We start from the raw sequence: 11,408 nt of genomic DNA on the forward strand, positions 1-11,408 counted from the left end.
TGTCTGCAAACACTTCGTCTGTATTGGACACCCCCTTCGCCGAATAGAGGTTGCTCTAGAATTATGTCGCCATTGCCATTCCCTCCAACTCTAACATCCTCCGTCACCTTCCCAACATCCATAACCAGGGATGAAATTTTTTCTGTGTCTAGTCACTCTGAGGTGTAAAAACTTGGAGTTTTTATCCCCGTCTCTTGGCCAGTCAACCCTAGTTCATTGCCGTTGCATCATCTCCTCCTTGTGGAACAATTAAGCCAATCGATCACTTATTGTTGCTTCTTCCCAAGTCAGAACTACTCTTCCCAGAATATTCCTCAAAATTTCAAAATCTTTTTTGAATTTACGAGTCTCGTTTTTGACATGAACAAACGTGTCTTTGTCCCACGCCGATGGCAAAGATGCCGGTGACAAAAGTTTTCCATTAATACCACTAACTGAGAGGCTCTCTTGTTTGCAGTTCCAAGAAGAAGCAATAAGATTGTGTAGACCATCGTGCATTTCCCACATTGTTCCATACTTGAAGGATCAAACGTGTCGCTCCTGCCCCACGTTTGCAAACAAGTTCACCAAAATATCCTCGTGGACTGAAGATACCGCATTCACCAAAAATTATGAAGCTTTTGGTTTGCCTATAAAATAAGGGGGGTTTTTAGAACAAAAAATAAGGGTGTGCGTACGGTTGTAATGTTGGGCCTCTTGTGGACTGTCGAGATTAATGATGGGCTAGATAATGTAAATAATGTAACGCAGCCCAAAAGCCCCAGCTCCCATTGCATTACCAAGAGGCCTAGCCCAAGCACACATCATCGGCGATGACGTCAGCTTCTTCCTCCCCACGTCGCCTCCTCCACTCCTCCACTCCACCGCAACCAACGCAACGAGGCGAGCACGAACGGAGGGAGGGGAGGGGAGGGAACGGATGGTGGGGCGAGATCGGCGGCGGCTACTCCCAAAACGCCATCCGTCCAGAGAGGCGAAGGAGGCAGGGCCAGGATTTGCGGGCACAAATACCATCACCAGCCCGTCCCTCTCTCCCCGCTGGAAGCTCCAATCTAAACCGAACCAAAGGAAGGAAGGAGGAGGCGGCCGGATTGGAAACCCTATTTCCAATTCTTCCGTCCTCCTCTTCCTCCCTCCCTCCCTCCCTCCCAACCTCCCTCAATCCGTCTCCCTTGTCCCGCGGCAAGGGCAAGGACAAGCGGTCGGAAAAGAGTGATTCTTTGGCCGGCGGCGGGAGGGCGCCGCGCGCAAGAGGCGGCGATTCCCCCCGCTGATGCGCGGGCGTCCAGACACCGCTGACTGCCTTCTCCTAGCGCGCGCGTCGGGGAGGGTCGGGCGAGGAGGACGACGGGGAGGGGCGGCGGCGGGCGAGAGGGGGCCGGAGGAGCCAGCGCCATAGCTCCCTCTTCTTTGATGGGCATTCCGTTCCAGCTCCAATCCCAGCAGGTAGCACTTCTGCAGTTTCTAATCAAGATTGGTAGTGCAACATTCGCGATCTCTGAATGCATCATGTCCCATATGTGCAGCAGAGCCGATCTGTTTTTCTCTTGGTAGAATTTCACGATGCTGTTATATACGTATATGTTATCCATCTCTGCTTATGTTAGTTCCTGGTACAAGAAATTCATTCTTTTTGGACAATGTTGCCCTGGATTGCATTTTGCTGACAGTTTTCAGAACTTCAGAGCATAGAAAGTCCAGTCAGAAGTGTCGAATCACAATACAAAATTGAAATGCTTAAAATTGTGTTTATGGTTGTATATCTTTGGAATTTGTGCGGCTCTTTGCTCCAAAAAGTGCGCAGTCGACCTCTGGTTCAGGCACCAAGTCAGCATCATAGTCCTGCATTTTTATGGTGTATCACACATACATGTACACGTCGTGAGAGACTCATGTAGCACCGCCGCATTCTTCTAGCACCGGATTGTGCAGGCATCCGTGTAGTTGCGATAAATATGGCACACTATGTTGATCATGGGTGGGTGGGGGTGAACATCCTCTCTCCGAGTACTAAGCTAGAAGCCCGTGCATTATAATTTATTCATTGGAGTTATCTTTTGTGCTTTGATTTTACTTTTGAATGTAATTTTTTTAGAAATTACCCAAAGAAATAAGCTCTGTGCGATGTGATTATTAACTTATCCTCTTTTTTTCTCTCTTTTTGAAGGGAATACAGCAAGCGAAGGCCCTACTAGCAGAAAACAAAATAATGATCAAAGTATGTATGAATTATTTACATGTACACCGGACATGCAGTGTCCTCGCTATCTGTTTGACAATCTGTAACTCTATATAACTGTACATCATGTAGAAGGAAACTTCTCCATCTGAACCTTTTGGGGTGCAACCTGCGAAAAATGCATCCACTCCGAAGCCAAATATGGCAACTGCTGCCAAGGGTGATTAATTCTCTCAAGAGCCTTCTCACCAATATTTATATATTTGTTCTTGCTTGCTACATATTTCTACATTTTGTTTGTCAGATATTTCTACAATTTGGCTTCTTAAATGTACAAGTAATTTGAACTTTAAGTCGGCAACACATTATTGTATACTGAAGTACACGTAGAATATTTTGGGAATTCTTATGTCAATCTGGCGAGCAAACCAGAAATTAGTTATGTGATTCCACCACAAGGTAGTTGCACATCATAGGTTGCCTCTTTTACACGTGTTCTAGGCCAGAAACCTCAAGAAGGTAGTATCCTTGTTGATGTTTTGTTGCATACCATAACACCGCTGGAAATGACAGAATCATTTTTTTCTTCTGTACAAACGGTCAGAAACTCTATCTGATTCCAGAATATTAGACACATCAATGTTGCAACTTAGAATTCTACATATTTGACATGACATGGATGCCGTTGTTTTCCCTATTTCTTTTACTTGGACTCGTTAGCATTAATTTTTTAACGGAACTCATTGGCATTGTGAACATCATAGGCATTGATGGGGAGCAAAATCCTAATTCATGCTCCCTGAATGCCTTGTCAATTTGATCAAACTTATTTGGGAATTTTTTATTCATATTTTTTCTGTAGGTTTTCCTTGTTGTCAGTTGTGCATTCAATAAACCTAGCATATGTGTTATGCTTCTCTGAGAGAGACATTTCATTGCCAATGACTTACTGTTTTCTGATAACCTGACTGCAGTTAATGCTATGGTCGGAAATAGGACATGGTTTGGAGGGCTTTTCACTGGCTCAGGTAAAAAGCGTCAAGTCCATGCCGAGAGGAACTTTGAAATGACCCCTCTTCAGGTAAAGTTGTATTAGGATTCGCAAGCAAAAACACACACTATATTTCAACCATATTCTCCCCCAAAAAATCACGATTTGATTTTTCTGTAGTAGAAGTGTTGGTTGTCATCTAAAGTAACAAATACAGTATCTGGCTAGTTAACTTTACAAGGATTTGGATGATCTCTTCTTTTCTGATATGATCTATTGACGGCGATCGTACATGTCTGCAAAATGCCTTCCCTTGTTTTTTTTGCAACTGAACCAAGCTTCTTTTAACTACTCAGGAACAAAGGATGCAAAAATTAAAGGACAGACTAAACATACCTTTTGACGAGACCCGACCGGATCATCTGGTATGAAATGCAATAAACAAAACTTACACCCAGTTGGTTAGTTATTTTCCCATTTCTACCATACCGACTTCCAATTGATGATTGCATCTCCACTGTATTTGTTTCGGACTGTGGTTGTAGACATCCCTGAAGGCTCTTTGGAAAGTTTCCTTTCCCGATACAGAGCTCACGAGCTTAGTTTCCGAACAGTGGAAAGATATGGGGTGGCAGGGCCCAAATCCTGCAACTGATTTCAGGTACTTCTTGTTCTAATTGTATGATTTCTTTTTTTAACTTTGAGAAAAAAGGGGGTTGGCCTTTGATATCCATTATAGGAAACCAACACTACAAAGTTCAGTACGTAGAAGTAAACACCCCAGTATAGTTAATAATTGCATCAGTATGGCTGGAGTAAGTTTCAAACAACTTAGTGAGCAGACTACATCTATGTTTAACATTCATTCCTGAAGTCTTTGCACTGTGGGTTGCCATTTGTGTCATCAATTGAAGATCTCAACCTTAACCTGCTGAAGTAGTTTGGAGGCCAGACACAGTCAACTGTGTGTGTCCTCCACTTCTACACCTAAACCCAGAAGCTTAACCAGTGATAAAGTCTCTCAAAAAAAGGCTGTTGGTTCATTGGGCATCAGCCCATCCAAAACATGCATTGTTCCAATCTCCTCGAATAGTCCACAAAACAGCTGCTAACCCAATCGAGACCAGATGCCTTTTTGTCCCAGTCAAACGAGTGCAGCCATGCTCCCAGAAGATAATTGACGTTCATGGGTACCGCGAATCCAAACGTGCGAGGACAAGAGAAGAAAATATGGTCGATATCCACTTTGTGGCTACAGAACAGATATTTCCTTGAACCCATCCAATCTCTGTGTGTCATAGTCTCCAAGAAACCAGCCAAAGGAAAAGAAAAAAACTGGCCCTGGAAGAATATTAATTTTCCAGAAGAACTTATTTCTACTGAAAACTTCCCACTGGCGGTTAACCTCCACTGGTATAGTGTTGCTGCAAAAAGACTCTTAACTGAACCCACAATTGAAAAGTTCCTCCCAACGAAGTTCAGTGAAAAGAGATCTGTTCCCTGGAGACTGGAATCTTGTTTCTAAAAGTAAGATTGTACAGTCAGAACCCAGCCAATCATCTTCCAGAAACCTAACATTCCTCGAGTTAACCAGCCTCCTTTGGCAGTGCCAGCAGTCATAAGATCCTTAACCTCCATCAGACGAAGCCAAAAATTACGAATTGCCCAAGTTTGAATTTAACTTGAATAAGGATTGAGTTGAGCAAGTATTTATTCGTAAACAGTGTACTCCCTCCGTATTTACAGAGGGTGTACATCATAACCTGCACTCAAACTGTATGGTTAGTTTGCCTATCTATTTGACAAGTATGTTTTCTCTGTTCTTTAGCTCACTAACTAGCTTATCTGTTCATATGTGGAAGCAAAGAGCTTAGAAACGGTCTGATTTTGATTTTCAGGGGCGGTGGATTTGTGTCACTTGAGAATCTTCTATTCTTCGCAAGAAGATACCCGGTATGCCATTTCAAGCAAAATGAAGTCGATATTTTAAACTACTCATGTGCTGAGAAAAGTAGTATTCGGCTTCTTCATACTGACACACTATATGCTGTTGCTGATTACCTGGTTCATATGCAGGCTTCTTTCCAGAAATTGTTGCTGAAAACACAAGGAATGCGAGCCACATGGGAATACCCCTTTGCGACAGCAGGCGTTAACATCTCACACATGTTGATCCAACTGTTGGAGCTTAATTCAGGTATACACCCTACACGATTAAAGATCTTTCCATGTACATGCATAGCTATGTATGAAAATCTAACCTGATAATTACATATGGCCTGTATGCACTGTATCAGTACTGATGAAGCCAATAAATCTAGTGGTGAGGGTACATGTACCATGTGCTACATCCACACAAGTCAAACCACTACATCAGCATAGAACCCCAGAATGATCTGGTGCTGGCCCTCATTAGGGATATTTTATTTTTGAAATATGAGGAATCTTCTAACTCGATTATGACCATTTAACCATAATCATTTCAATAAGCACACATACAGCTGGCGCTAACTGCTAACTGACGGCCAACAACAGTCTCATTGTGCTGTGATTAGAGTGGCCCTGCTATTATTACCTGTATACATACATACAGCATCGGTGGGTCTCACCAGAATCATTGAGCCGATGGCCAATAATTCTAAAATTTCTATGATTTGCACAAAGGCTTTGCTTGATTGTTCATGTGCTGTTTGAATGCGAGTAGTTGGCTGCAATTACTGGATCATTGTTGGTTTCATAATTGGCAGTAGCTCTACTGGTTTTTTCTTGGTTCATCTAACATATAGAATTGGTCAATGCCGCAATCTTCTATCATTGATGTATTATTAATTATTACTTTTCTAAACTCTGGCTGCTCAGCTCGACCGAAAACTTTGCCGGGGATTAACTTCGTCAGAATGCTGTCCGGTGAGCTCAAACCCGCCATGATTCATCTCTGGGTTTCAAATCGCTCTGTTATTCTTTGAGAAACACTAACGCCTCGCTACATCCTTTCAGAGCACGAGGACGTGTTGGACATCCTGTACTGCATAGCCTTCGAGATGATGGACGCTCAGTGGCTGGCGATGCGCGCCTCCTACATGCAGTTCAACGTAAGAGCACTCTTTCCTTCGCATAAGCAACATGTAATGCCATGTTTATATGTAACCTAACGACGACGATGAGCTAACGGGTGAATGAATGAATGGATCAACCAGGATGTGCTGGAAGCAACGAAGGCGCAGCTGGAGAGGGAGCTGTCTCTGGAGGACCTCCTGCGGATCCAGGACCTACCAGCTTACAACCTCTTGTTGAAATGAAGTAGGCTTGAGAAAAGAGAAAGAAATATAAACCTGTAAACTGTACGTTGGGTTCCTTCTCTCCTGTGTAACCGACCGATGATGAAACAGGCAGAGTTTTGCTATGAAAGCCTGAATGTGCGTTTTCAGCATCTGTGCTCATGCCCCCCTGCCAGAGGAGAAGAGAACAGAGGCGCCACTGTAACCAGAACCAAGAGTCCATCCAGGACAAGCCTAACAGGAAGAAACTGTTGTTAGGGCATGCACAAAGGAGGAAGAATGGCAAGAGGAGGAGGAATGATCTTTGCAATGAATTGATGTGATGAGCCGCACTGTGAATCCTTAACTGTAACTGTGTCTGTGTGTGTGTCTGTATGTGGTATGCAATGGACATCCCTTGCTCCAGCCAGTCACTCCACTGCTCCTAAACATTCCCCTATCTATATCTATCCATCTATCTTTGACCCCTATCCTATCATGCCCTAATGCAAACACACAGCACACACACACACACACACAAGATGCATCATGCATGGATCACTCACCAAGTCAGCATCACCTCCCTGGATTGTCATCTCACCCAACCACACACACAGCACTTTGGTGCAGGTCAGGGTCAGGGGATCTCCAGGATCAAGATGGTGTGTGTGTGTGTGTGTGTGTGTGGCAGTTCAGGTTCAGTGATCGGCACCCACCAGGTCATTTTCACTGTGCTGTGCAGCAGGGTGAACATTGGGCGGCTGTAATGGCAGAAGAAAAGCAGAGCTGATGGATGGATGGATGATGAACAACCATCAGACAATAGTGCATTTGGTGTACTCAACTTTGATTCAATGAATGCTGTCATCTCTGACGGATGCAGCTACAAAAGAATGGGGCAGAGCTTCTTCTTCTTCCTCAGAGAAGAAACTCGGAGGAGAGCAGAGGAATGGATAAAATCATACACACACGGACAAGGGCCAATTGCCATTGACTGATCAACCACAAGCTCAAATCAAGAATAAATCAAGTCTTATAATTACTAAGGAAAAAACATGGAGTAATTAACAAGAAGGAAAGGAAAGGAAAGGAAAAAAGCAATATCATGGAGGATCCTAGTATTTCACTTGGCTACTCTTTTAACAACAATGGCGGCAGCACCTCTAGCCGTCCGTCCGTCCACCGCCGCACTCCGGCAGGGTCTTCAACTTCTTCACGTCCGATTCACAAAACCAAACCAAAAACAAAACAAAAAAACAGCTTCCCTCGTCGTCGCAGAACCCTGAGCTCCGTCGATCGTCGCCGTCAGAAGCGCGCGTTCTCGAAGCCGTGGAGGTCGCTCACCCGGTTCATGGACTTGCGCATGATGGCCACCTTCGCCAGCTGCTCCGCCGCGCGCCACGCCGACGTCGGCGTCAGCGGCTCGCCCCCTCCCCCTCCTCCTCCGCCCGACGACGCCCGCGGCGTGCCCGACGGCGTTGCCGACCGGGATGTTGGCGTCGGTGGCTGCTGCTGGCTGCGCCGCCACCGCATGTCGCTCAGCTCCGTGTCCAGCCCGCCCAGCAGGTCCTGCTGCTGCTGCGTCGGCGGGGACTGCAGCACCAGCCGCCGCGCGGACGACAGCAGGTGCGTGGCCGTCGAGAAGTCGCTCAGCTCCGCCAGCCGCCGCGACTCCGCCACGGCGCGGGTCGCCACGAACAGGTCGTGCAGCCGCTGCTGTGAGGAGGTGGAGGAGTTCCCGCCGCCGTCGTGGAGCGGGGGCAGGAGCAGTGGCTGCTCGGCGCCGCGCACCGTCTCCTGCGACGCCGGGTCGCGGTAGGCGCACCGGACGGAGAGCGAGTGCGGGTGCGCGCCCAGCGGCGCCCGCAGCTCCACCAGCAGCTCCCGCTCCTCCTCCGCGTACATCTCGCCGAGCCGCACGCTCAGCGCCGACCCGCCGTTGCCGCCGGCGCCGCCCGCGAGGGCCACGGCCTGCTGCCCGGCGCCGCAGGAGTACACCGCCGTGATCTCCCCCGTCGGGAAGGCGAGCTCCAGGTGCACCTCCTGCATGACCACGCTGACGAGCCCGCCCAGGCATTTCGCGAAGGCGTGCTCCGCGGGGGCGCTCGACTCCAGGTGCTCCTCCTTGGGCGCGAGCGGCGACCGCGCCGGCGCGTCGTCGGCCGGCCCGGCGATGGGGATCTCCACGTGGGTGAACCGCGTGGCCGCCGCCGGAGCCGCCTGCGGGCGGCGCAGGGAGTGGTGGTGGTCGCCGTGCTTCCTCGCGTCCTGCTGCTGCTGCTGCGTGTCGGAGAGGAGCATGACGGTGGCGACGGGGTTGCGGTCGCGGCGGTCCTCGAGGACCTTGGTGGCCTTGCGCAGCGCGTCGCCGGCGCAGGCGCTCTGCGCCTGCTCCTGCCCCTGCGCGGCGGCGCACACCACGAGGCGGTCCACGATCTGCCGCGCCGACCGCTGCCCCTGCCGCGACATCCGGCGCAGCGGCATCAGCCGCTTGGCGGCGCCGGAGAAGGCGACGATGGAGAGGCGGTCGGCGGGGCCGAGCGACGCGATCACCAGCCGCATCCCGCGCTTCAGCATCTGCAGCTTCTCCCCCATCATGCCCTGGCTCACGTCCAGCACCGTCACCAGGTCGATGGGCGCGCGCCGCGACGCCGACGACCGCAGCCCCGGCGCCTTCACCTTCACCACCACCACGTACTTGCCGTGCCTCCGGCCGGACGACACCAGCGCGGCCTCGGGCGCCACGGTCACCGCCAGCCCGGTCCGCGCCCGCGGCGGGTGCGGGAAGAAGCCCCGGAACTCGCCCTCCCGGCCGGCCTCCTCGCCCTCGTCGTCGTCCTCGTCGGCCTCCGGGATCGGGTTGAACCCGCTGCCGTTGGCGGCGGACTTGGGCGCCAGGAGCGGCTCGTCGTCGTCGTACACCTTGGGCACGCCTGCGGCCTTGGTCGTCGCCGGCGGCGCCTTGCGGGAGTCGTCGGAGGTCCTGCGCTTGCGGTGCGGGGAGCCGTCGACGTCGAGGTGGAGGCGGAGCGAGGCGAGGAACGGCGCCTGGCGCCACGGCGCGGAGCAGAGCGGGCAGGCGAGCGCGCCGGAGGCCGCCGCGCGCGCGTGGGCCGCGATGCAGGGGAAGTGGAAGGAGTGGGAGCACTCCGCCGTGAACACCGCCGCCCCGCCGCCGTTCTTGACGCCCCGGGTGCACACGCCGCACCGTGCCTGCGGACAAAGACCGATCAATCACCCACCCACTCCATGGAAGAAGAAGAAGATAAACAAGTAAAAAATCATTCCATGAAAACCATGAGCTAAAGCAACATCGGGATGAGGAAAAGATTTTGCGTTCGTTCTTTTTGGGCAGTAGCTGCAGTAGGATTTGAGTTAGGATTGAAAATCATTGGACGGCTGCTCAAATCAGAATCACGGTAAAGCTGATCTGATCCGATCCGAAGCAACTTTTCCCCATCTAGGCTCGACCTCGCACTCTTTCTTTCACTTCACACAAAGGAGGAGCAGAGCAGCCTTTTACCTTGTCCTTCTTCTCCCATCACACGATTGCTGATTGCATCCATCATCTTCATCTCCCTCCAAATGATGAGATTCTTTCTTCCGCTTCCATTGGAACATATAGTTCTCGAGCAACAACTTGGAGAGTTCACGGATTTGTTTGTAGCGTAGCCGAATTGGGGGTGTGCCGAAAGGAGATCTCGTTCGAGGAATGATGAGAAAAGGTGGCACGGAGGGAAAAACAAAAGGGAGAAGTGGGGATTGGAAAGCTGCTGCGGTTATAATAATTGGATAATCACGAGCAGAATCGAATCTCAAGATGAATGGGGATTAGGACAAAACAGAGCAATGATTGATCCCCATGCTCTGCTCCACTGGGAAACGGGAATGGGGATCGCCGAGCGCCACCCGCCATTGCAAGCGACAAGCAACACGATAACCATACTGCATTCGATTCGGGAGCTCTCGTCTCGGGACTTGACTAGAGGAGGAAGAAGACGGGGAGTTGGGGAGAAAAATGGGGGCTTTGGATGGTTGTTACCTTGGTGGGGAGGATGGAGGCCTTGAAGAGCGCGAATCTGGAGGGGGATCTGGGCGAGGACGGCGCGGAGATGGCCTGCAGCAGCGGCACCCGCTTCCTGGCCGACACCGGCGCCGACGCCGGCTGCGGCGGCGTCACGGGCGCCACGCTCTCCGGCTCCGCCGTCGGCCTGGTGCGGCACCGCAGCGCGGGCGTCGACGGGTTGCTCCCCCCGCCGCCGCCGCCCATGCCGGAGAAGAAGGCGAGCTTCCGCGGTGTCGCCGGCGCGTCGCCGCGCGCGGGCGGCGGGCGGCGCTTGGCGCTGCCGCTGCCGCCGCCGTCGCTGCTGTCGTCCCGGCTCACCGACGTGCACAGCGCCCTCCGCCACCCCGTGCCCATCTCTCTCTCCACCGCCGCCTCCTCCTCCGTCCTGCTGCCGCTAGCTAGCTCGCTGGCTGGCTCAGAGTCTCCGGGGAGAGGAAGAATGGCGCCGGCGCCTCTACTTATATGATAAGTGTGATGCTCTGCTGCTGCTGCTTGGTCGTCCTGCCACCACCATGAATCCGTCACATGGGGCGCTGTACCTCGCTGCTGCTCCGGCGTGTGTGAATTGTGGTGGGATTGGACTTTGGAGGGAAGTTATAATGGGGGAGGGGAGGGGAGGGGGAGGGGGGAGGCGGGTACGGTGGCTCGGCTGGCCTACGGGCGAACTTCGGCTTCCATGATGGAGTAATTTAGTGCTGCTCCTCATGTGATAGGGGGTGGGAGGGGTTGGCCAATTATTACGGGAAACCTCTGCTTTGCTCTCAGCTTTCTTTATTGGTACTGTACTAATTTGTTACTACTCCTCTTTTGAACACCTTCCTCCTCTTTTGTGTAGTAACTATAATCACGGCTTCATTATTACATTTGTGTAGTGTAAGTATTATTTTTTGCTCCGTGGAGGAAAAGAAAAGGGTG

General features: G+C 50.9%; 2 protein-coding genes across 3 annotated transcripts; one reads left to right on the plus strand and one right to left on the minus strand.

Annotated features, from left to right (window-relative positions):
• The first annotated feature begins 861 nt into the window (after positions 1-861).
• On the plus strand, positions 862-6,921 carry LOC119352893 (ELMO domain-containing protein A-like). The gene is made up of 11 exons (XM_037619486.1): positions 862-1,446; positions 2,168-2,218; positions 2,312-2,399; positions 3,154-3,260; positions 3,527-3,595; positions 3,716-3,831; positions 5,069-5,123; positions 5,247-5,367; positions 6,030-6,077; positions 6,168-6,262; positions 6,368-6,921. The coding sequence occupies exons 1-11, from the start codon at positions 1,414-1,416 to the stop codon at positions 6,467-6,469; spliced, it is 885 nt and encodes a 294-aa protein (XP_037475383.1). The 5' UTR covers positions 862-1,413; the 3' UTR covers positions 6,470-6,921.
• A 501-nt stretch (positions 6,922-7,422) lies between these two features.
• On the minus strand, positions 7,423-11,129 carry LOC119352892 (E3 ubiquitin-protein ligase WAV3-like). 2 transcript variants are annotated; one of them, XM_037619484.1, is made up of 2 exons: positions 10,470-11,129; positions 7,423-9,640 (listed from the first exon to the last, which is right to left on the minus strand). In XM_037619484.1, exons 1-2 carry the CDS (start codon positions 10,845-10,847, stop codon positions 7,733-7,735), a joined length of 2,286 nt encoding a protein of 761 aa, XP_037475381.1. In that variant the 5' UTR covers positions 10,848-11,129; the 3' UTR covers positions 7,423-7,732. The 2 variants fall into 2 exon arrangements, with proteins under 2 accessions (XP_037475381.1, XP_037475382.1); XM_037619485.1 differs by lacking the exon at positions 10,470-11,129 and adding an exon at positions 9,951-10,463.
• Between the last annotated feature and the right edge of the window lie 279 nt (positions 11,130-11,408).

This window comes from Triticum dicoccoides, chromosome 2A (assembly GCF_002162155.2).
Source record: "Triticum dicoccoides isolate Atlit2015 ecotype Zavitan chromosome 2A, WEW_v2.0, whole genome shotgun sequence".
NCBI lineage: Eukaryota > Viridiplantae > Streptophyta > Magnoliopsida > Poales > Poaceae > Triticum > Triticum dicoccoides.

Coding starts and splice junctions, on each gene's coding strand:
- LOC119352893 (XM_037619486.1), top strand. CDS start 1,414: ATGGGCATTCCGTTCCAGCTCCAATCCCAGCAG. Junction 3,832..5,068: donor AATCCTGCAACTGATTTCAG/GTACTTCTTGTT, acceptor TTTGATTTTCAG/GGGCGGTGGATTTGTGTCAC. Junction 6,078..6,167: donor CTTCGTCAGAATGCTGTCCG/GTGAGCTCAAAC, acceptor ACATCCTTTCAG/AGCACGAGGACGTGTTGGAC.
- LOC119352892 (XM_037619484.1), bottom strand. CDS start 10,847: ATGGGCACGGGGTGGCGGAGGGCGCTGTGCACGTCGGTGAGCCGGGAC. Junction 9,641..10,469: donor CCTCCATCCTCCCCACCAAG/GTAACAACCATC, acceptor CTTTGTCCGCAG/GCACGGTGCGGCGTGTGCAC.